General features: G+C 37.3%; 1 protein-coding gene across 2 annotated transcripts in view; it reads right to left on the bottom strand.

The window, feature by feature from the left end:
* PREX2 (phosphatidylinositol-3,4,5-trisphosphate dependent Rac exchange factor 2) overlaps window positions 1-26316 on the bottom strand; it is a 291158-nt gene that overhangs the window by 194813 nt on the left and 70029 nt on the right. For both annotated transcript variants that reach the window (XM_068525808.1, XM_068525809.1), the window contains exons 2-6: window positions 16092-16163; window positions 14841-14963; window positions 12412-12516; window positions 7624-7725; window positions 4325-4486 (exon numbers count right to left, since the gene is read on the bottom strand). In XM_068525808.1, the coding sequence (XP_068381909.1) occupies window positions 4325-4486; window positions 7624-7725; window positions 12412-12516; window positions 14841-14963; window positions 16092-16163 (564 nt within the window). The remainder of the gene's footprint in view (window positions 1-4324; window positions 4487-7623; window positions 7726-12411; window positions 12517-14840; window positions 14964-16091; window positions 16164-26316) is intronic.

The raw sequence follows: 26316 nt of genomic DNA, 5'->3' as shown, positions 1-26316 counted from the left end.
ACCACTTATCCTTAAATAACAAGAGCCATCTATAAATCAATTCAACCTCAAGGTAGTAGACAAATTTGTATCTACCAAATCACCTTGTAGAGAGGACAAAAAGAGTCAGGTCTCATCACAACCTATGGAAGACTCACACTCATAAAATAACAAGAGAACATTACTTTGAGGTCAATACACTGTCAGACACAAACTTAATCAAGTGTAAGCAGCAAAGAGATTCCAAAACCAACAAGAGGTGATTTTAAAATGGTCTTGTAGCACTGTATTTCTCCATGTAAAAAGGTAGTCAAGAGGTGTCAAATTTCAATTCTGTTTCTTTTTGCTTCCTAAAACACAAAAATTATCCTGATCTTATGTCTTCCAACACTTTGATATATTAATAACTCCCACTCTTTTATTGTGATTTTTTCCCCAGATTTGAGAGATCAATTCCAAACAGGCCTATCAAGGACATAATGCTGAATAACTAAATGACATAATGTTTACTGATACTCCCTTATCAATGTTCAGTATGACGCCAAAGAATTACAGTTATCATGACAATACTATCGATCAACCCAAAAGTAGACTAAGAATGAGAATGAGAATGGTCCTGTTCTAAGAAATGAATCAGTCACTCTGATTAAACAGCTGACACACTTCTTCCCAGGAACGTGGCTCATTTCCCTACAACTCCCTTCAGTAGAAGAAGTGGTGGAATGTTTTAAATGTTGGATAAGATATATGACTGAGATATAGTAAACAATACTAATCAAAAGCAGAACTTCAAATATGAGCAATTAAACTACAGATCTTCTGTGGTACAGTCACTATGTAAATGCTGACCAAAAGCCTAATTTCTGCTATCAACTCACTTTTTAAAGGGCAAGGAGAAAAACCAACTTCATGTAAACAATGGGCTAAATTTGTATCTGAGTGGATATAATATTACATGGTGATGAGGAATATAAACTTTAGAATCAGTCTGCCTATTTTCAAATTAAACTCTGCCCTCTGTTAGTTGTAAGAACTTGGTTAAGTTATATAGCCCTCATTTTAAAAAGCTGTGTAATGGGGATTATAGTATTGGGTTGGCCAAAAAGTTAGTTCGGCTTTTTCCATAACACCTTATGGGGAAACCCGAATGAACCTTTTGGCCAACCCAATACTTCAGCAAACTTTTAAAAGAGACTCACCAGGATTGCCTACAATGGAGGATCAGCATTTCCCCAAAAGGAAATTGGTTGATGGACAATCAAGGGCCCCTGCCCTCCCCTGAGCAAATTTACCCATGCAAGACTAGTGGAATCTTGGATTTCGATCTTGAATCTTGAATGGAGTAATGTAAGGATGGAAAAAATGACTAGCACCTATTCATTTTAGCTGGGGCACTGATAAGACCACCAAAGAGCTTCAACTGCCTAGATACCCTTTCGAGTCTGAGAGGGTAGCTTTTCTATTGATTCCATGAGCTACTCAATATCTTTTAAATCAATTTTCCTTTTAGTTTCTGTTGCTTGGGACCATATAACCTTAAGGAACATAACCTTTTCAGTAGTTAGGTGCATAAATTAGACAAATGAAGGGGATTTCTCAAGGGTAAAATCTAACGGCTGAACCAAAGCTTTAAAATACTACCTCTTATCTGCAGAGCCTTTTACAGTGTTCAAAGCACTTTCATTTATTTCACTGACCCCGGTAATAACCCAAACTGTACGTTGAAGAGATCTGGTGCTTCATCCCCATACTAAGGGTCCAGACTGGAAACCAAACTTGCACAAAAGCCAGGCTTTTTTCATTATATCATATGATTTGAGAACAATAAATTTCAATTGCTTGTTTACTTAAATTCAATATAAAGGAACGCAATGATAATTTAGCAGCACAAAATTCCAGAGAGGCAAGTTACCTGAGAGATTTTACTCCCCTTCATTTGATGAATGGGGAAATAAGACCCTAGATAATTAAGTGACATACTTGAAATAATAATCCACCAAAAGTGGAAATAATGCAAAGTCATGGTGTATCAGACTCAGATCCCTATTCAAGAGAATTTTAGTTACTGGAGCAAGAGTGTCAACTCTAAGATAGTCCCAAAAGGTCTGCAGGCACTCCTGGAAGGAGTTAGAGAGCTGTTACCCAACATTAGCTCAAGGCTACTAACCTCCAAAACTCTTGAAGGAACTCTCTGTTCTGTGACTGTCATGCCATCAGACATTTGTCCTTGGCCTTGTCTTAACCTCACGAGAGTCACTCTGAACATACATAAAGCTGCCTGTAAGCTGAGCAATAATCCCTGTTAGCAAGTCACAGAAAGCCCTAACCATTCCCACTCCCTTCCAGGGCCTGAATTCATCCTATATGACCGCATCCCTCCCTTTGATTTGTGCACCTTTGGAGTCTTACCAGATAGCAGTTCTTCCTAAACTTCCCAGAAGGGACCAGGCCTGAGTACTATAGCAGCTTTCCGCCGTCTCTCCAAGGTGGTAGACTGAGATGTCAAATCAGGTTCTTATCACAAGTTTCCAATCAACTGGCTGGGCCCTGCTCCAAGCTGCATTCCCTCAAAGTACCGAAACTCCCAAGTCACTGTATGACTGTGTCTTATGCACTCATTTTCAAATCCTACTCAAGTAGAATTTGCGTTGCCTCTCTTTTTGGAACCCGACCCTCATTTTATCTCCCCTGTGCCCACCGGAACAGTGGTCACATCAGATTTCCTCTCACCAGTCTCCTTTGTCCCCAGGCTCCATTTTTCTCTCCCACTCCAAGTGCTGTAAACCCACCAAGGCTGGTGAGGTTGAAGCACCCACCGCTACAGGCTACAAATGACATAGTATGGACGACACAGCATTCTTCCTTTGAGTAACTGGCCATGAACAGTGGAAGAAATAGCAACACTTTTTAAGGAATCTCTCATTTCTAAAGGAGACACAATTTTTAGGATATACTGATACATGAGGAGGAAACAAAATTATGACAGATTCCATTTCCCTAGAGAACCTAAAAGAGTCTTATAAAAGTTTTATTTTGGTCAAAGGCCTGGCAGAAGTCACTGACAAATCCTGCAATTTAAAACAAGTTCGGTTTTTCTTCTGATGTTTGAGTGACAACAGAATGGCAAAAGCAAACTTTCATCTATTTTTCTCAGCCCAGCAGGACAACTGCCCCCAGGAAAGGAATTATCATCATGAATCAACTGTAAAACACACAACCATTTTAATTGATTGAAATAAGTAGCATTCATGCTGAAATAAGGGGTCACCCTGAACACCTGAAATGAAAGAATATAGATGAGGAGGAAACTAAGTCAGTTAGCATTTTAAAAGATTCATGGCAAAGAATGGATAAATAGGAGCATTCCCTGGGGTCAATGTTTGAGGTTTCTTTGCAAATCTTAATGGATGTAAGGTTATATCTAAATGGAAACCAACATATTGAAGATAAGAAATGAATCAGTCAATTATATAGCCCTAAAGATAAAAGCAATCCCCTTGATTTGTGTGATACAATATTTGGTTGGAAATTTTAAATCTTCTTTATACTTTAAAAATATTATCTTAATTGCTTACTTTATAACCATAAGAAATTATCCTAGTTGAAAGCTCTTGATCATCTAAATTAAGTCAATTTAAAGAAAGAATTTTAGTTTATTCTTTACATAGTGCTAAAGTAATATAGGGCTCCAATTCCATGAAATAACTGGGACACAAAATTACCATAGCTGAAAACATATTACAGATTCTGAATATCACTCTTCATTTGCTTTTTCGTCATTTTAAAAAATCTTTCTTCAGCGAATCATGAAACCATAAAATTTTTCATCTTGAATGGACCTTAAAAATCATGTCATGGCCAGTTCCTTCATGTTAGAAATGAAGAAATTCAAATTTAGAGAGATGAAGTGGACTTAAAATGAAATTCATCATCAAATACCTAACTTAGAGTCTGAAAATAATAATATTACAGCACAGGTTTGGAGCCTTACTCCCCTTCTTTACTCTCTCCAGGACTCAGGCTACGGTTATGTATTATTGACCAAAGTTAAGACTGGAGAAAGGTTTGTCATGATGCACAAATACTGAACTATCTAAGCTTATAACACACACAGTTTTGACTGGCTCTATCGTAAAGCTTTCAGGTTGAAGTTAAGTCAATTAACTGCCCCTTTAAAGATATTTAAAAAGAATAATGACAGCACTTTTCGGAAATTGTTACAGCCCTCTTAGCATTACCTAGGAAAATGACCATTTATGGTTCCATCCAATGCCAGTAACTCTACGCACAGCATAAGACATAACAAAACTATTTTAAGCTCAATTGTTGAGTACAGTGACTGTACCTCCCAGCCTTCAATGTGAGACTGCCACTCCTCTAAAACTTCCAACTTCTCCATCTGTCTCTTGGCCTCGTTGATGTTGGAACAGACGGCTTTCATGGCTTGGAGGGCTTCCATCACTGCTGCGTAGTCACTGTGTTTCCTTGGAGTCCGCTTCAGCAACTCCTGTTTATACACAAAAAACAAACCGCCCTTTGATCTTCAGCTTTCTGGGACAGCAGGTTCAGACTGACCAGGAAATGAAAACTGCAAAGTCCGTGAGAGCCAATTTCAGAAGTGACATCACAAACTCCAACAAATTAAGATCAAAAACAAAAGGCTGAATCAATGAATAAGCGTCACCCCCTGTACACTTTGCAGTCACTTTAATTTTTCCCTCAAAATGATGTTTTTTCAAAAAACTAAATTAGACGTCTCCTTTGGAATTGTCAAATATCTCACCTACTGCATGTAATTTTTTATAAGTTTGAGTTTTGCTCCAAAAGGAGGACATCTTTATATGTTGATTTCATTTTCCTAGAGTCTTTACAAGAATAGTAAATATTTAAATGAATATGTCCTATAATTTCAAAAATAACTTAAGTTCCTTATTTTCTAATATTTTTTGAGGAAACTATAAAAATGTCATAAATAAAGCAAATTTTAAAGATAGTCTTATACTCTAGTAAAACAAACAATTTATAAATTCCACAATACTCCATCATTAAAGGAGGAATTTATGCTGTGTTCGCCAACAACTCAGGTTCATTCTCCGCAATGAATGAACTTCCATACACCCTTCAACAGCTTTCTTTTTGCTTTTACTTTCTTTTAATTTTTTTTCCATTCAGGATATCAGAACTAGAGTAATCTTTAATCTTATAAAAGGTCTTGTTTAGAAGCACAAAATTAAACATCTACACCCACTGTCTAGACAGTTGTGACCACATTACTTTTAAATTAGTCATTTGTTTCTTTACTACAGTTGCCATCATCATGTAATTAACACAATTACAGAAATCCTGAGGCAAGTCTTTAAAAGAATTTTCTTAATTCTTAACATACAGTGGAAAAATATGCAGTTGTTATACTCTCTTGATGTCCTGTTATTGTTGAAAATTCTGCCATAAACTTTGACCATGCATTCAAAATATTTACACTCTATAGAACTAGCACCAAAAGAATGCACATTACGTCACTCCCAAGATAAGGCTTTAAATAGTTACACTGGATCACAAATCCATAAAGGAGATGTGTAGGCTTCTGCAGAGACCCTCAAGTGTAGAATTATTTGTAAATTATGTGAACTGGCGAAGGCAGCCTGCAGTCTATGTGCCCAGTGGGTATCTCTGGAGTTGAGACATGAATTTAGATAATGTGAGACAGCAGGAGAAATGACTAGTAATAATCTGTCAGTTACCTGCTATGAACCTTGTGCTGATTGGCCAACCCAATAATTCCAAGTCCCACAAATAAAACCAACGTTATCTTTTCTTTAACACACGGCCTAATCCCCTAATGTTTTTCTCTGAATAAATAAAACCATTGCAGATCATCCCAGAATACCAGCTCAGTTTTTCAGCCAATGGTACAACAAAGAAAACCATCAACACCAATATATCTACTACACAAGTAGTTTTCTCCTGTTTCTTTGTTAAGATAATCTTCCAAAAAAGGGAAAAGATGTCATTCCTCCACTTCTTGAAGATGCTCTGAATCGACCTCTTTCTTCCTAAGCAAGGATATGTCCATGTTCCTATCTGTGAGGTCACCTGAGGTCGTCCTTAACCAGAAAGGAGTTGATTTAGAACAACCACTTAACTTGATATATTTCTCTTAATATCACTATCCTTCTGACTCTTAAAACAAACCAACCCTCGGGATTCCAAAATCAGGACTAGGAATAAATGGAGTGATGAGAACGCATGCAAATGTGAGTCACCAAGTCAGAGGTCTGAAGGGACTCCCCGAAAGATGGGAGTCACATTTGCACCAATCCTCCCATGCCAAAGCTCTGCAGACCTGGACATCCCTGTGTGTAGAGCTTCTCTCTACATTAGCTAAGCAAGCAACTTTAACTTGTTTTTTTAATAAGAAGAAATCCTTTTCAAAGAAAATTTTCACTGAGACCTAATTTATGCAACTGACAAAACCTGTAGTGAAAAAATGCATTTTAGTTCAAATTCATAACATTTATTTCTCAAAAAGTAAATCAGTAAGAACACCAGTTAGTATGTCCATAACATTTCTGAGGTTTTTTTTTAACTTAGAAGCTAAGAAGTAGTTAATATATTAATATGTTAAAAGAATCAAATATACATGAGTAATAATGGCTAACATTTATGGAGTACATACTATGCTAAATGATGTGTATAAATCAGCTCAATTAATTATTAGGTACTCCCTTATGTATATGCATACACATGCATATACACAGAGATATACATATGCATACATATATACATTCTTTTAGATATATGTTATAATTTCATCATGTCATCATCATTTCTGTTTCATAAATAAAGCCCATGACTTTAAGAGGTTAGATTACAAGCTCAGTCATACAGCTAGTAAGCAGAATGCATAAGATTTGAACTCAGAACTCAAATGTTCAACCACCACCCCAAACTGCCTATTCAGATGCTACATTTCCAAAAAACATCCTTTCCAGAACTGCTGTTCTAATCTATTCATAGACCCTTGCAGTATAAGCAGTAATTAGTATATTATGTTTCTCATAATAAAACTTTTGGTCATTGTAATGAGGCCATGGACCTACGACCGTAAGGCATTTCCTGTTTTCCAGAGGCAGTGTTGTCTTAGCACTGTCTTTCCACTTTCTATCATTTTTTATCCCATGTGACCCACACCATTCCCTGTAATAATGATTTAAAAACCAGGCTCTGAAATTATGTAACTTAGCCTTAACTTCATTAGCATCAAGAAATCACCAATGTTTGGGGAAATGAAAAAAAATATATACCAACAGCAAATTTACTTAAGATAAGGAACACTGTAGACAAAGTGCTGTATAAACTGGTCATAATGTACTTAATGGGATCTACCTTGAAACTAATGCATTTACGCTGAAGGAAACTCAAACAAGCGTATTTTTTACAAAGAGCACTAAAAGTCTGTTTTCCGAGGACATTTGTTTCCCACTCTCTATATAAATTACTGACAAAATAGCTATTTTTCCCAATAACTATATTTGCCTTTTCTTTGGAATGTCACACTATTTAAAAGAAAAATTTTTTAAAGATCATCGGCAAAAATATGCAGGTACAAGGGAAATACAACAATGAAGTAAACACATAAAGTACCTTCAAAAGGAGAGGGTACTTGCATATTCTTTGTATTGGTGTTACTAAGTATCCTTCCAGGGGAACATCTGTGTTCTTCCGTCCTCCAAGTAGCATGCAGTTCTGGGGTGGAAATAAAGACAGTTATGTACATTTTTAAGCCTGAGGTGGTGAAACTTTCTTCCATCATAAACTTTTCTGCTGAAAACCTGTGAAAGCATGTCTCTATATAGCTTCTCTCTCTGAGGAAAGCACATTCAGTCACAAAGAAAGTTGACAGGAGAGAAAGGAAATACTTTTGCCTTTCAGATTAGTTAGCAACCAAAATGTGTTCTGAATCTTTATCTTGAAAATGAATTCACATATATTCACCTGAGTATGAAGTCTGAGGCAAAAGAAAGAGACAGAGATGGAGGAATGAATTAATGGATAGATGGATGAATGGATGGATGGATGGATGTACTGAAGAAAGAATGTACTGACGGATGACTAAATAGATGCACACATACGTACATACATCCTGCTTATAGGGGGAGGTCATGTGGTGTTGCAGAAGATCAGGACTAAGGACAACTGGGTTCTACCCATGCTCTGCCACTGGCTAGTGATGCAACTTGGACTGATTTCAAAATTCTAATTTTCCTCTCTGTACAACTGGCCTGTTTTAATCCAGTGATCTCTAAGTCACTTTGTATAATACCTCACCAATGACACTGGCCAGGCAGTCTCAGGGAAGGATGTCAGATATGATCTCCACAGAGCCAAGATGGAAGGAGAAAACTCAAAATCAGCAATCACAGTGAGATGAAATAGAAGCAGCTTCCATTTACTGAAAGTGATGGTCAAGAGAATCAACTCTGATAAATACAGGCTTGATCCTCTGAAGCACCTGGTCTTTATTTTGTGGTTTAAGCAGCAATGCAAAAAAAATTAAAATAAAGATTTTAAAAGCAATTTTTTAATTAAAAAAATTTAAAAAACAGATTTTTTTCTTTGGCCACGCCACGCGGTTTGTGGGATCTTAGTTCTCTGACCAGGATCGAACCCGGGCCCTCGGCAGTGAAAGCTCCAAGTCCTGACTACTGGACCGCCAGGGAATTCCCTAAAATAACAGACTGGAAACTTGTGTCAAAACCTGTTTCTGCAGTGCCTATCAGGGTGACTGGCACAGAGGAAGCCGATAATAAATATTTAACTGAGGAAGAAAAGAGCTCTTCAAACATCATACTGATAATTTATAACCTTTATACCACTATTTTTTAAAATACTGTCCTACATTCCTTGAGAGGAGAGACCGAGTGCTGAGTGGGAAAGGAAGCAAAAGGAAGAGTGATGGAAGCAGACCAGCCCCCCACTGCCCTGAGCACCTGAGTTCAGCTCCAATTTGTTCAATCAACTCGGCAAAACCAGCACCATGACTTGCACTTCACCAGAAACCTTAGAAGACACAGCAGCAAAGAAATGTCTCATTCAAACATGCTCTTTGGGGGTTTCAACCCCTACTGCAATCAGGTCATCAAAATACTCTTTCCACCTGTGTATGGTACTGTCCCCAGAGGAATCCTATGTAACACAACTATCTACAGCCCATTCTATTTCCAGTGATGTTTCAGTGTCCCCGTATGAGTGAGCACCCCTTATAAATGTGGCCACCCCCTCTACCTAGCCCTGGGCTGAAGCACCCTAAGGAACACATGACTGTCTAACCCACTTTTATTTCCTTGTCTATTAGTGCTGTATAGATTGCAAACTCTCTCCATAACAGCCACTTTCTTTTTTAACTTTTATTGGAGTATAGTTGATTTACAATGTTGTGTTAGTTTCTGCTGTACAGCAAAGTGAATCAGTTATACATATACATGTATCCACTCTTTTTTAGATTCTTTTCCCGTATAGGTCATGACAGAGTATTGAGTAGAGTTCGCTGTGCTATACAGTAGGTCCTTATTAGACTGGCTTATGAGAGCCAGCTTTCTCCTTATGTAGACAGAAAGAATGTTTCCTAAATAAGCTGCTAGAGATTCCACTGATTCTAAAAACTTACTCCGGTTACAGTATATGCAAGTACCCAAAAATATAACATCATCACCCCAAATCTGTAAATCCTTAATGTTTTTCAAAGGGTGATTGTTATTATCCCCATTTTATGAGTAAGGAAAATGACATCAGAGATGTAATGAGTTTCCCCAAGTCATCCAGGTAATTAGTGGCCACTTAGTGCCAAGGCAAGAACTATAAAAGCCAGGGTCTTCCTACCAGACTATGCTGTAGGATCTTGTAAAAACTAGCACTCTGGACTTGTGACATTTAGTGGAGAGCCAGCTCTGCTGAGAACAGAGTGCCCTCAGTGAGAGAGCAAAGTTCTGATAGTTCATAGAGAGCCCCATTGGTCCAGGGGCACAGGAACTTCCTCTGGCCACGGCAGAGAGAAGAGATGAGTAAATTCTCTTCCCCAAAACAACTGTTATACTGAGCAAAATTGTAAAAGACAACAATTTCAGGGCTCTGGTAATCAACTAAAGTCAAACAACAAACGGAGAAGTGTTTATTCATGAAAAACTGCTGAACTTCAGGTAAGAACAGGAGAGCTGGTGGCATTCTTGCCTGGGCTCCTCCCATCCTCCCCCTAAATGTCCCCAGCCCCAGGGCCATCCTCAGCTCATCCTGCATGGTAGCCCTGTCACAGGAGCACTGGCCCTGCAAACCTGCTACCAGAGGGGACTGCAGAGGGCAAAAATCCCACACCCAGGAGTGTTGTCGATAAAATTAGCACACTGCCCAAGAAAAATGGGGAACGCTCACATTTCTGCTGGCCTGAGATTGCAGTCCTGCTCGGGGCAAATGTCAGACTATGCACATGCAGAGAGGACCTGAGATGGCCCCATGAGAAAAAAAACCCAGATCTGACTTGAAAACTGCCTGCCCTGTGAATGTGTCGCCCGCTACACTCACACACAGACCCACAAATCATATGGATTATGATGTTCAATCACCTCTTTCAAATCCCCAGCTGACCACTAAGTTAACCAGTCAGAGGAGTGACCCCTAAAAAGAAAGGCTAAGTTATAAAACAAAAACTGAGCAGAGACAGCAGCAGCTACGTATACAAAAGACACAGATTCTCAAATTAAATCCAGGCAAGTTCCTGAAAACAAAACAAACAAAAAACAATAACCAACCTCAGGGAAATAAACTTCCTAAGTTAAGATGCATAGTGTAGGGCTTCCCTGGTGGCGCAGTGGTTGAGAGTCTGCCTGCCAATGCAGGGGACACGGGTTCGAGCCCTGGTCTGGGAGGATCCCACATGCCGCGGACCAACTAGGCCCCTGAGCCACAACTACTGAGCCTGCGCGTCTGGAGCCTGTGCTCCGCAACAAGAGAGGCCGCGATAGTGAGAGGCCCGCGCACCGCGATGAAGAGTGGCCCCTGCTGGCCGCAACTGGAGAAAGCCCTCGCACAAGAAACGAAGACCCAACACAGCCAAAAATAATAAATAAATTAATTAATTTTTTAAAAAAAGATGCATATTGTAGTCCCTAGAGCAATTACAAAAAAAAAAAAAAAAAAACTAAACATAAACTTACTATGATCCAGCAATTCTACTCTTAGTATCTACCCAAGAGAATGAAAATGTATGTCCACACACAGACTTGGACATGAATACTCATAACAGCATTCTTCAGAATTGCCCAAACTTGACATTTCCTGACTTTACTAAGAAATCTCTCTCTCTGAAATGACATCTCATATGTAGGATCTTCAAGGTCCATCATTATCATAGTCAACTGTTGACCCAATGTTCATAAACTGGCAAATGGATAAACAAAATACAAGAAAATACAATGGAATATTATTCAGCAATAAAAATGAATAGAATGGGGATACATGCTACAACAAGGATGAACCTCACAATCATTTTACTCAGTAAAAGAAGCCAGGCATAAAAAGATTATATTGTACAAATCCATTTATATGAAATCTCCAGAAAAGGCAAACCTATAGAGATAGAAAGCAAATCAATGATTGCCTGGAGCTAATGGTGCGAGTGGGAAAGAGCTGTAAATGGGCATTTTATTTTTAATTTTAAATGAGCTGATCCAGGCTCTAAAACTGGATCGTGGAGAGGTCTGTTCCACTCCACAATTTGTTAAATTTCACTGAATTCTATTTACAGTGTGGTTCTCACTGGCAATTGCAATGTCCAAGAAACTGCCAAACTATGCATTTATTTGTACTATCCTGAAGAAATTAAATACAGATTCTTGCTCTTTTTATGAACACTGAATATGGAATGTATGTAGGAGAAAAGTCAATCTTGAAAATTCTTTTCTACCATCCCCGTGATGCATTTCCTTCCTGTCACTGCCCTACTTAGAGCTCTCTTAGCAGAATAAATGAAACTCTAGGGAGCTGAGGGATATAAAAGCAACTGTGAACTCTGGCATAAATGTCTTCTCTCACTAAGAACCTGTGGTTTCACAACTCATAATCAACCAGGAGAGGGCATGACAGTGCTTCCCCATAAACAAGCTTCTCCCAACTCTCACTTCTTTTCATTTTGTTCATTTCATTTCTGTGTGTGTGTGTGTGTGTGTGTGTGTGATTTTAAGAGCATATATATATAGAAATATAGTTGATTTACAGTCTCACTTCTTACATTTCTCAAATGACTCTCTAGCTTCCTAGCAGGGATATGTTAAAAACAGATGTCATACAAGCAGTTTTTACACCACACGGATGCTATTCCTTGGCTCTTAGTGGGCCTATCAACAAATAACAGCATATGGTGATACATAAATATATACTTACCAAAAGAAATGTCCGGATTGTTCTTATTTTGTTAAGTTCAAAAAGCAATTTCTGTGCCTTCTCATGATTACTACAATATTCGTCGTAGATACGAAACTTGTCTTTCTGTGAATTCAGGTAAGAATAAGTTAGAGTCATTTTATGAGCCATTTTGAAATATTAAGTGTGATGTTTATGAACAAACTTTATTAAGTGTTTACTATGTTTCAAGAGCTATACTATGCGTATATATAAGTATGTTTAAATTTTCCCTGATCCATGAAGAATTGTCTAGGAAAGGAGATAGACTTGTATTAATTACAATCCAATATGATGTATGCAATAAAAATTAAATGAACCACGTGGTAGCAGATTACAGAGAAGAGAGTACTTAGCTTTGCTGGGAGGATTCAGACACAGCTTTAAAAAAGATGTCATACGTGGGCAAGATAGAGAGACATAAATCCATGATTCCCTAGCAGGGAGAGGGAGGAAAGTGTTTTTGGTGGAGGGAAAAAGCATGTGCCAGATCATAGAGCAATAGGGCATAGTACCCTGCAGGTCATATGCACCAATCTGGACAGTTGTGTTTAAGAAGGACACTGACAAAGTGGAGAATAGTCAGCAACAAGCGACTGAGATAATGACAGACCCTGAAGATATTACATCTGAGAGGTCATCTCAGAGAGAGATGTTTGTTAGTATATAAAAGTAAGGGAATGGTAGCTACTTTCCAATAGCTGTCCTATTTATTGTAAAGGATTTACAACTCTTTGTAGCTCCAAAACACAATACTAGGACCACTGGGTGGAAATTGCAAGGGTCATGATGGGCAGTGATAGGCAGATTCAGGATTAATATAGAGATTTTCTAACAATTAGAGCTGTGACTAAAAGTGATCATGTAAAAACAAGATCAACAACCTTCATAGATGCTATAGAAGGGATTCTTTCATAAAAGGAGAAATTTCACACCATCTTGATCTGTAAAGCTCCCTTCCATCTGTAAGATTTTCTCCAAGTATCTATGATCAATATCTATCAAATATCCCAGTAAATATTCCAGTAAAATATCCCAGTAAAAGAGGAAGACACAGAAAATGTAGTGACTGAATGGTAGAACAGAAGTGTGTCCTCTAAAATTTCAAAGACATGTATTTAGAAACACTGAGTGCTATTTTATACAGCCAGTAGAAAATGTATTGAATTACTTATTTCAAGAGATGGGATAAACCAGAAGAAAACAAACTTCAGAAATAGTTTAACTAAATTCATGGCTGACAGATTCATAGTGTGTTACTGAGGAAATAGATGTCAGGGTGCAAGATTCCCATGTGCAGCCCGGCACTGAGATAGTAACTACTCCAGCTGGCAGGAGATGTGCATTCTTTCATGAAAGGGAACAGTCTGGATTAAGTGGATACAAACACACGTGGATTATAGTTTTGCCCAAGGAAAGCTTGATCTTCCTATACCCAAGGAGTCTCTCCCTTTAAGATAATTATTTTTATGGAATATTTTCTGATTCTAAAAATAACATTTACAGAGTCTGCTCACCACATACAGAAATACAGATCTAGAAACTCCATATCATTACTTTATAAAAGACTGAAAATCAAAAATAAACAAAAATTGATTTCTATGACAAAATACTCCTATACATTTTTAAATAAAACACTAATTGTATAGCATTTTGAAAAGTAAATGGATTCAAATTGGTATTCTGAAAATTAGCATCAGCAGAGTGGTAGAAATAGCAGCATTATTTTTCTTTTGTCAGTATGAATGCCCTTTAGTTCTGAAAACGATTTTCACCGTACAGGTGGCTTTTTACCTTGCAAATCGATTGCATAAATAATTTCAGCTATCATGTGCAAAGGGATGAAAATGATCATACAAGCACGACATATAATTTGAAATAACTAAGTACTGGCTTGTTCTTCTTCGGCACTGTTCAGTACAAGCCTCTGAGAAAAATTCAGATGCAGGCATATGTGTACCTAGAGGGACCAGGTCTTTTCACCTCCAGGTTAGTCACAAGTCGATTAACAAGGGAATGTTTTGACTAATAAAAGGCTCATCGCACCATTGTAAAAGTAAGGATTTTCTGCCTCAAAAGAGAAATGCTCTATGTTTGAGAGAAACATAAAAATCCATTCATTATGAAACAGCCTGAATATTCATTAGAATTCAAAGCTACAGAGGATGCAAAAAACTAACTCGTTGGGAAGAAGAAAAAGCCTGTTTATTCTTCACTGAATAAAATGGATGATGTGAGGCCCTCTCCCCTTTTCTGGCTCTAAGTGGAAGATTTCATTGGCCTTAAAAGACCCCAAACTTTTGGTGTCAGATTTTACTTCTAATGCTGAATTCCCACATACTACTGTGCCAAAAGTGAAACTTTAAATTTTAGGGGGAAAAGCTTTTAAAATAAACAGAAATTGATCCTACAAAGTGAAGAAAGCAGGTTCCCACTTCTTGCTGAGCGTTCGGTTCTGGATGTAAGCATTCTTCCACGACTTTTAAGAATTCTTTATGTACTGCAAGGATATCTTCAATGTTTGAGAACAGCATCTGTAAATAAATGTGTAAGTGCAATAGTGAAGCAAGTTTTAAAAACATTCTATGGGAGTAGAGTATTTTCTCTCCAAGTTGAAAACGTCGGTGGGGAGCTGTCCTTCCCACCCCCCCGGCTGGCAGAGCACCCATTCTGTCTGGACATCCTCTCCCCTCCCACACAATTCTGGGAACCGGGAACCTAGTCCCGGCTCTCAAGACAATCCTGAGCAACTGAATCCAAGTATGGTCGTCGTCCCACCCCACTAAGGACAGCGGACTGCAGGTAAAACAGCGCGGGCAGATTTGCTGGCAGGCTTTGGGGGAAGGGCTTCTTTGCCCGTAGAAGTCCCTGCTATGGGAATCAAAGTACCTTCATGTCCCTTTGAGTAACAGGCGTCTTTTGCTTGCAACCAAAAGCACCCAAACTAAAACACTCCATGGTAAGGAGAATATAAACGTTACTACTGAATTTAATGGGAAACAGTCAGATGTGCCTATAAAGTCCTTGGGAATTGTTTATTTTCCGCAAAATAAAACAGCAAGTTGGCATCCAAAATAAATATCAATGATGATTTATACAATTTCAATGAATAATAATGACTATAGCACCATTAATTTTCATTTACCATCCCCCCCTTTTTTCCCCAAAACTCTTCACAATTTTCCTTCCCTACAGTTTAAAAGGAAATGCTTATACCTTTGTGAGCTGAAGATGCTGTGTGGACTTTTTCTGCCCCAGTGGACCATCCAAATCGTTTGCTCTCCAGGGGTCAGAGACTGGAAGCCGCATTTGCCCACATCCTGCCCCCCAGGCCCTCTAGCAATCCCCTCACACATGGTTCAGCTCCTTCCCCCTCAAGAGACATGAAGGTTCTTGGACCTGGGGATATTTTTTTCCTCCTTTCAAACGTTTCCAAGGTCTTGGCAAAGATTTCTCTCTGTCCTCTACACCATCCTCATAACCCCCGTTTCTTTTCCCAAACCCTAGTTTCCCTTTTTCTCATTGTTGACCACACAATGACTGGTGACTGGCACAGAACTTATCCCCGAAGTGGAGACAAGTTGACGAGCCCTGAGGCAACATCCCACGGGTAAAATTTCATCTGAGGGGACCTTGTGCTGGGGTCGAGGGCACCTCCTCACCTTCACCGTTTCTTCTGTTACATTTTTGTCAAGTTTCGAGGCAGCGCACTGGTTCATCCGGTGTAAGAATGCCTGCAGGAAGCAGGAAAAGATACTATGAAGGCAACATTGGACTAATCAAATAACTGAGTGTTGATCTGAATTAACTGTTTTTTATAAGAAACCAAAGTTTAAAAATCCAATAACTATCGAGTGTAACAGTTTTGTTGTAAAAGGCAGAAATCTTGTGCGTTGCTTCTCCTACCTGGAATTATATTTCCTTTATAGTTTTGGGGCAGGGCCAAAAGTGATCACGTAGATATGAATTAAACGTATCCACCAAGATCTCAAAGTTCTGCGGTAAAACACACAGAGTCAAATGTTTCCTAAACTTCTAAGTCTTGTGAAGCACAGAAGGCCAAAATCTAGCTAAAAATGGGATTTCTAATACAAACAAAAGGGCCAGAAATTCTAAAGGGAGCCCTTTAGAAGTGAGAGAAATTGAGGAAGTGAGGGAGGAAGGGAGAAAGAAAGGGACCTTCAAGAAGGAATGGAAGAATTTCCCATCCCCTCTTGCCCCATTCAAGTTTTAGGAAGCCAGAATTTGTATTTCTGGGATCAGGTCTGAGCTCTCCACAGCCCTATGGTAGGCAAATGAGTTCATTTGTATTTCAAAGATCTGGACCCTTACTGATGGTCATTAAGCCCATGACTAAATAAGCTATTATTTTAGCAAAGAAAAAAGGATAAAAAGAGTTATTTATACTGAGCCTTAAAAGAGAAAGTTTAGAAGGAAAAAAGACGAGACTTTCTATCCAGCAAATACAAGACGTTGTCCTCAAGACAACGTCCACTAACTACCTAGTGACCTCGTGAGATCATCCCTTCCCTTGTCTGTCTTCAGAACTCCAGCCACTACCTGCCAAGTCAGGGCACATAGAAGCTTGAAGGAATCTCAAGATACTGTATCAAACAAATGAAAATTAATGTAAGAATTTCATTTAAGAAAAAAAAAGAATTTCATTATTGACATGCTATATTTACAAAGATTTAAAAGATTAACAAACCCAGGATTGTGCATAATATTCCAAAATTATCACCCTCAAGACATTGCTAATAACAGTATAAAATGGCACAACACTTCTGAGGACAACTTACAATATATCTCAAATTTTTAAGCGGGCATTCCCTTTAACCCAGTAATTCTACTTCTAGGAATTTATCCTAAGAAAATATTCAGACAAGGGGTTTCAGTGTATTGATTACAAAAGTGGAAACCACCTAAATGCCCATTATTAATGGGATCATTTAATATATTATGGTACATGCAAACTACAGAATACTGTGCAAAAGTACAATCATAAATGGAATGGGATGAAAATTATATATACATATGTGTGTATACAACAGATGTCTATAAAATACTGTTTGGCGAAAAAAATTACCAAACAGCATACTGGATGTGCACATACCTATACATACACACTTTCGTGTATATATACATATACATATATACACACACAACTGTATATGTCTGTACATATACGTATATATCATATATACGAATATTACACATGTATATAATATATACATATATACACATGTGTAATGTCAGTGTGCATTCATACTAAGAAAAAATATGTAGCATATACCAAAATGCAAACAGTGATTACCTCCAGGTGGTAGGAAGATGACCTTTGTACACTTTCTTATTGTCAGACTATCTGGCTGTGTGCACGTTGTAACTTTTGTAAAGAAAAATAACAAAATTATTTAAAGGAAACAAAACAAATGGGCCACAGATCTCACTCCTAGCTTTAGCTTCAGCACCATCTTGATTCCTGATTCAATGAGTTCACGTTTCAGATTCCATAACTACAAAGCCACATCAGTACTGACAGCCTCAAATGAATGAAAGAATTCAGCTGAATTAAATAAAATGAATATGAAAGTATTGGATGTCACCTTAACTTTTTTATTGGAAACGTGATACAATCTTTTGAAATATTATCTAAAGTTAGGTATAATTGGCAATGGAGAGAGATTTTCGAATTTTCTGACTTTAAGTGCCCATTTTAATTAGTGTTAGTCTAATTTTTAATTTTAGTTTTGTTTTTCTTGAATAGTTTTCCATATACCTATACTAAAAATGCTCCTTAGCTCTTTCCGTTTAGTCTTAAAACAGCACGGTTGCTTTGGTTGCTGAGTTTACATTTCACATTAACCACATAGGAAACATAACCTCTCGTGCAAGCAAAACTTAAACTTCACTTCTACGTGTATAAACCTTATCTTCATAAACTGAACTCAGTCAAATTCTGAAACCAACAAATTGAAGACAGGAGGTAGTGAAAATGAATCAAACTATGAGGTAGAAGGAAACATACAAGCTAATAAAGTAAACTCTATCTTTATCTGACTTTTTATCTTCAATCCTCCCTGACAATACAGAACTTTTTGTTTAACTGCATATGAAAGAAAACCTGGAACTTCTTAGCATTTCTAGCCAAGCATTTATTTTTCCCAAGAGCCTCATTTTATACAACAGTGAAGGCAGATTTAAGATAGTTTGCTCAGGGGGAAAAATCATGAAAACTCTGACATTTTTTACAAAATGTGTAAGTCTTCCTCTCTGAAGATAAACAACGTGTTCTCAGAATCATCCTTTAACAACCAGAATCTACAGAGTCATTTCAGACTTTGGTAACTGGGGCATTTAATCTTTCTCCTATCAATCAAGGAAGCATTAATACCCTAGTCACAAAAACACATGAGATTTAATATGTTGTTTTATCTCTGTATTCATTCATTCTCCTTGGTTCAGAATTTCATCAGAATTAGATCATCTTCATTCTGATACAAATATATGGAAAATAAGTACCAGAAAATGGCTTTTAATGCCAGCGGTCCTCAAACTTTTCACTGTGTATAAGACTTGGAGAGTTTCTTCCAAATGCAGATTCTCCAGCCCTGTCCCCAGAAGGTCTGATTCAACAGATTGGTTTAGGACCCAGAAATCTGCATTTTGAGCAAGTTCCCTAATACACTTGGTCCAGAGACCACAGTCTGATGATCTTTATGTTTATTCTTCCAAAGACTAAAGAAACAGACTGTGAAACAAATGAGTAAGACTCAATGGGAAAAACGGGTTCACTTATTTCACCTTAACTTTCAACTCCAGGTCATACTCCCTCTATGTACAGTACCCTCTCGCTCAGCCATTTGGGGTTCCTGATACCTCACCAGAGGACCCTACCCCAACAATGAAAATCACAATCTGGGCTGCGTAAACAGGTGATAATAATCTCTGAAGGCTCGGGAGATGCAGAGACAGGTGAGCCAGGTAAGACAGCCTAGGTCACCTTTGGAGGAAGGGAGGCTCGCAGGGGCCCCTCCCTGCACCTCCAGTTTGCAGGTGTGTAATTAGCACAGCACATACTCAGCAAACCAGCGCTCCCCTGACGATGATGTTGTACAGTGTATTCCCAGATATCACTCTAGTCGTGGGCTGCTTTCTTCCCATTCAGAGAGCTCACCTCACCTTCTCTTCAATTTGCTCCACGTTTTCCTCTCAACAAGAGTTTGATAAAATGTATTAAATGTGATACATTAAAGTTTGAGAAAGCTAAAAATGTCACAAGTTTGCTACCAAGAAATCAAAAGAAGGAAGAAAACTCTTTCAGATATAATAGGGAGATGACAGCAATCCCCTTTGGCCTTGTCTGTCCACCTGGGCCACTGCCAGCTCAAAAGTAAAGTCCATGATGAGTTTTATTCTCAGAATGCATTTGCTTATCTTATAATTTCAGTGTACTAAATGATAATCTTTCTCAACTCATTTTTGTCCTTCCCACTCTTTTCATCAGTCAGGCACACACAGATCACTCTCAAATATCGCACAGATTTTAACAGTTCGCACTTTTAATTCTAGATACCTGATGCCAATCTGAATTTCATATCATACAGGGATTAAACCTTATTACTCCTATAAATATTCTACATTCAGAATGATTTTAGCAGCAACCTGTCACCTTGAAACTATGGCTATTTAATATCAATAGAGATGGATAAATTTTACATATGAAGGATTTAAGAGAAGCCGCACTATTGCAGGAAAAAGTGTACTCATTTCATGAAAATATGTGGAAAAAATAAGAGTAAATATTTTCCTTTTACCTCTTGAACTTAAAACAATATTATGACATCAAAATTCTTTGGAAGACAGTGTTTTGTTTTGTCTTCCTGAGAAAAAAAACAAAGTCCTATTAAGTGAAAAAGTCTTGTCATTTGAGTTTGCCTTGAATACCTGGTTGATCGTGGTGCCATTTTATTGGAATGGAGAAGTCGAAATGAGGAGTAATTGTTGGAGTGGGAGAATCAGCTTGTCCTGGTCATGTTGAATTTGAGATGCCTACTGAACACCAATGTAGAGATCTCAAGTAGGGAGGTAGCTGTACTGATCTTGGTTTCTGAGGGGAGTTCGAGGCTGAAGTTAAAGAGTTGAGTGCCCCTGGCACAAAGACATAACCAAGGGAAAGTGTTCATAACTCAGGGAAGAGAGAAGAGACAGCTGGCCCCAGTTCATTGGAGAAAGTATATAGATAGAGAAGAAAAAAAAGCCCCAGGACATAACCTTGAGGGCACTCTAACATTTAGAGGTCAAGCAGAAGAAGAGAAACCAAAGAAGCCAGTAAGGTAGGAAGGAGCAAAACCAGGAGAGTATAGTGTCACAAAAGCCAACAGAGAGAGGGCTTCAAGAAAGAAGGGGTGGTCAATCGCTTTAACAGTGCTGAGAATTCAGGTAAGGTACAGATATATGACTTGATAACACAAGGTCGGTCACTGGTGATCTTGACCATGGCACTCCCAAATGAATGGATAGAAGGAGAAATGGAAAATAAAAAGATGGAGTCTATAATCACAGAAAACGTTTAAAAGTTTTTAAAGTTTTGCTGAGAGAGGGAGCAGAGATATGGAGGTGAATTTAGCATAAGGAACAGTTTATTTTTTAAGCTAGAAAATACTAGCTCAATTCATCGTTCGAGTTACGTTTTATGTTCCCTTATTATACTTTTGGCAAATCCTTCATAAATTCTCCAGTCCACTGGATCTCACTTTTTCCTGAACACCCATTGAGTCCCAATTTTTTGAGCAGGACTCCTTTATTTAACATGAAAAAAAGTAATAGACATGCATACTGTGGTGTTAAGGTCTGTAAATTTAAATACATATTAACTATTAACCACTAAACAAAATTCAATGATAAGCATTGTTCTTGGCAGTGGTTCTTAAACATTTTAATCTCAGGACTCCTTTACACTCTTAAAAATTACGGAGAACCACAAAGAGCTTTTATTTATGTGTATTATTATCTATCAATATTTAATATGTTAGCAACTAAAACTAAGGAAAATTTTAATATTTGCTATCCAAAAAATTCATTTATTTACAAATTTATTTAAAATTAACAATTATAAGCCCATTACATGTTAACATATATAACATACTTTTACGAAAAACAGCTATCTTTTCCTAAAAAATTTTAGTACGAAGTATGGTACTATCTTATAATAATGCAAATTTCTTTAATGTCTGGCTTAATAGAAAATAGCTGAATTCTCAAATGCTTCAATGCATTGTGATATATTGTTTGGAAACATACTTTCAATGATAGTTGGAAAAGGGAAAAATATGTTTATTGTTATAACATTTTCAGTGAGTTGTGAATATTCTTCTTTAATACAACAACAAAATTCAATAAGTGGTAGTTTCTTAAAGGTAGTCATGATGGGGAATCTGAAACCGTATCAGTGAACTTTTCGTACTCTGTTACCTTAAAATCCATTGACCTATCTTGGAATTTGAAGAGACCTTTTATCCATGTTTGATGTTGTACATTTTTTAATAATGATTCACTGAGAGTTATGCATATCTTCCAAATATTAACAAATTTCATTATTCAATATTAAAAAAACACATCACATTAGTTAATATCAGTATATCCAACTCATTAGAAAAGTCTGTAAGTATAAGGAAGCTGCCAAGCTCACAGTGATAGACATAAATTTTCCAAATTCTAAATTCACTTGAATTTATCACCATAAGCAAATACTATCAGTTTTTTTTTCTTGCAATGACAGGCTCACTTCATTCTTTTTTGAGAAAATATCTTCCAAATACCCAAATACCCCAAATCTGAAACCACAGTTCATCCCACAGCTGCTGTTTCAAGTAAATATGATGTTCCATAGCAACTCAATCATACCCAGTCTTTCCCTGGAGACAACCGTAACACTTGCATACGCAGCAAAGTACCTAGCTATCTCTCCCATCTCATCACACAGAATATTAAACAGATGTGCTTAAGAATTTAATAAAATTAATAATTTTTACAGCTTTATCCAGAACATTCTTCAGTGCAACCGGCATCCCCAACCACCCACGCGAGTGGGTGACAGTGAACTATACAGTGACAACTAGTACAGTTTGGTGCCACTGCGTTGACTCACGCTAAAGCACCAGCAGCTTTACACATCATTGCTTTGCACCATTACTGCAAACATCAACACACAAACAGGTGAAAACATAATTACAACTTACCAGATCACAATCGCCTGAGCTGAAATGTTTGCCAGAAGCAGTACAGGTTAGGAAATCCTGAACTGTAACTGACAAATTACTGGAGGCTCAGTATGGACAAGTCTGAGGATTAAAACTCCAGGGGGACCCAGTCAAAGGAGGGAGGGGAAGGCTCACACTTTTGTGAATTTTTCCTCCAGGAGCTTTACCAGTTTCTCACAGTGAATATCAGAGTGAAATCTTCTCCTGTGCCGTAGAGGGAGGGGAAAAGTAACCATTTTGAAATACATCATAGCATTCTGTTCTTCTTAATGAGGCCTGATCAAGAAGAAACTATTTTACCAGAGTCTACATTATTGGGGTTACAGCAGAGCCTAATTGAACTGTGGGAAGAAAAATGCTGACTCCTGCCTGCTCTAGTCTTCCAGATGGGAAAAGAAAAATACTCAACCCTAACTTACACTTGCCAACTTTTTCCATATAAGGAGGGGGGAATACTGAGAAAAAACTGGTGAAGTTCACAGCTCAGGGACACAGGCTCACCAAAAGACTTAATCATAAGACTACAGAACACTTCCCATCCCCCAACATCTTACTTACCACACACTAAAGGCCTATTTACCAGAGTTCCTTTCACACAGTACATCATGCCTGGCTTTCAACCAAAAATTACAAGGCATACTAAAAGACAAAAAAAGCAGATAGAAGAGACAGAGCAAGCATCAGAACCAGACTCAGATATGGCAGAGATGTTGGAATTATCAGACCAGGAATTTCAAACAACTAGGAGTAATATGCTAAGGGTTCTGCTGAAAAAAGTAGACAACATGCAAGAACAGATGGACAATGAAAGCAGAGAGATGGAACTTCTAAGAAAGGATCAAAAAGAAATCCTAGAGATTTTTTAAAAACTGTAACATAAATGAAAAATGCCTTTGATGGGCTCATTAGTAGACTCGAGTAAAGAATCACTGACTTTGAGGATATGGCAATAGAAACTTCCAAAACTGAAAAGCAAAGGAAAAAAAAAAAAAAAAGACTGAAAGAAATGGGATAGAATATCCAAAAACTCCACAGTTCTCCACAATGACATAAGGTATAATATATGCATAATGGGAATAACAGAAGGAAAAGAGAGATGAGAGAACAGAAGAAATATTCAAACAATAATGACCAAGAATTTCCCCAAATTCATGTCAGATACCAAACCACAGATTCAGGAGGGTCAGAATACCAAACAAGATAAATGCCCCCAAAGCCCCACAATTAGACATATATTCAAACTGAAAAAAAAATCAAAGATTAAAAGAAAATCTTGAAAGAGCCAGAGGAAAAAAACACCTTACTTACAGAGGAACAAAGAAAAGAATTACATTTGACTTTTCCTCAGAAACCATGCCAGCGAGAAGAGAATGGAGTGAAATATTTAAAGTGTTGGGAGTAAAAAAATCACCAACCTAGAATTCTGTACCCTGTGAAACTATACTTCAAAAGTGAAGAGGAAATAAAAACTCTCAGACAAACAAAAATGGAGTGGTAGACCTGTCTTGCAAGAAAGAGTAAATGTTCTTAAAACAGAAGGCAAATGATATGAGTCAAAAATTTGGATGTACATAAAAAAAGAAAAAAAAATCAGAGAGAAGGAACAAATGAAGGGAAAATAGAAACTTTTATTTTTCTTATTCTAAATTGATCTAAAAGATAAAAGTTTGTTGAAAAGAATAACAGCAACAATGTATTCAATTATGTGTGTATATACGTGTGTATACATACACATGCTTATGTACAAGTGACATGAATGACAGCAATGATACAAGGAAGAAGAGGGAGGTATTAGGAATATTTTGTTATTATAAGGTACTTGCACCACCCATGAAGAGTTATAGTGTTATTTGAAGGTGTACTTGAATCACTTGTAAAAGCATATTGCAAACTCTAAGGCAACCACTAAAAAAAAGTTTAAAAAGAAGTATAATTGATATACTAAGGAAAGAGAGAAAATGGAATCAATAAGATGCTCAATTAAAGCCACAGAAAGAACGGAAGACAAAAACAGAAAAAAAGGGAAATAAATAGAAAACAGTAACAAATATGGTAGATATTAATCCAACTATATCAGAATCACACTGAATGTCAAGGGTCTAGATACACCAATTAAAAGAGGTTGTCAGAGTGGATCAAAAAACAATACCCAACTCTACATTGTCTAAAAGAAACCCACTGTAAACATAAAAACACATATAGATTGAGAAAAGGGATGGTAAAAGATATACCATGCTAACATTAATCAAAACAAAGCAGAAGAAGCTATATTAATTTCTGACAGAGCAGACGTCAAAAGCAAGATGAGTTCTCAGAGGTAATTAAAAAAATGTCAATTCTCCAAGAAAACATAAAAACCCTTAACATGTATGTGTCTAACAAGAGCATCAAAATACATGAGGCAAAAACTGATAGAACTGCAAGGAGAAATAGATGAGTCCACTATCATTGTTGGGGACTTAATTTTTTATCAGAAGTGAAAATATCCAGCAGGCAGAAAATCGGTAAGGACATAGCTAAACTCAACAACATTATCAATTAGCTGGATATAATGGACATCAATAAACTATATCCAACTACGCAGAAAGTACATTCTTCTCAAGCTCTCATGGAATACTGACCAAAACAGAGCATATTCTGGGGGATAAAACACATCCTAACAAATCTTAAAGAATAGATATCATATAATATCTGCTCAGACCACAATGGAACTAACTAAACTAGAAATCAATAATAGATAGTTAGAAGACCCCAAAATGCATGGATATTAAACAATACACTTCTAAATAACACATGGGTCAAATAAGAAGTCTCAAGAGAAATATGAAAACATTCTGAAAAAAATGAAAATACAGCTCACCAAAATTTGTGGGATGCAGCAAAAGAAGTGCTTAGAGGGACATTTATAGCATTGAATGCATACATTAGAAAAGAAGAAAGATTTGGACTCCCCTGGTGGTCCAGTGATTAAGACTCTGTGCTTCCACTGCAGGGAGCATGGGTTCAATCTCTGGCCAAGGAAGTTCCACATGCCATGCGGCGCAGCCAAAAAGGAAAAAAAAAAAAAAAGAAAGAAAAGAAGAAAGAATTAAATCAATCATCTAAGCTTTTGCATAGGAAGGAAGAGCAAACTAAATCCAAAGTCAGCAAAGGAAAAAATAATAAAAATTAGAGGAGAAATCAGGAAAATTTAAAACACAAAATCAATAGCAAAACTCAACAAAACCAAAAGCTGGTTCTTTGCAAAGATAAATAAAATTGATAAGCCTCTAGCCAGATTAATGAGAGAGAGAGTAGAGACGCAAATTACTAGTATCACAAATGAAAAATACAACATCATCACAGATCCCATGGACATAAAAAGGATAATAATGGAATATTATAAAAAATATTATGACCACAAATGATAACTTAAGTGAAATGGATCAATTCCTTGACAGACATGATCTGCCAAAATTCACACAAAAAGAAATACAATTTAAATAGGACTATATCTATTTAAAGGAACTGAATCAATATTTAATAACCTTCCAAAATAGAAAGCACCAGACCAAACGAGTCCACTAGTGAATTCTATGAAACATTTAAGGGAGAAATTATATCAATTCTCTAGAGTGTCTTTCAG

This window comes from Eschrichtius robustus, chromosome 17 (assembly GCF_028021215.1).
Source record: "Eschrichtius robustus isolate mEscRob2 chromosome 17, mEscRob2.pri, whole genome shotgun sequence".
NCBI lineage: Eukaryota > Metazoa > Chordata > Mammalia > Artiodactyla > Eschrichtiidae > Eschrichtius > Eschrichtius robustus.
The sequence above is the reverse complement of the archived record's forward strand: the minus strand, read 5'-3'. Positions and strand labels throughout refer to the sequence as shown.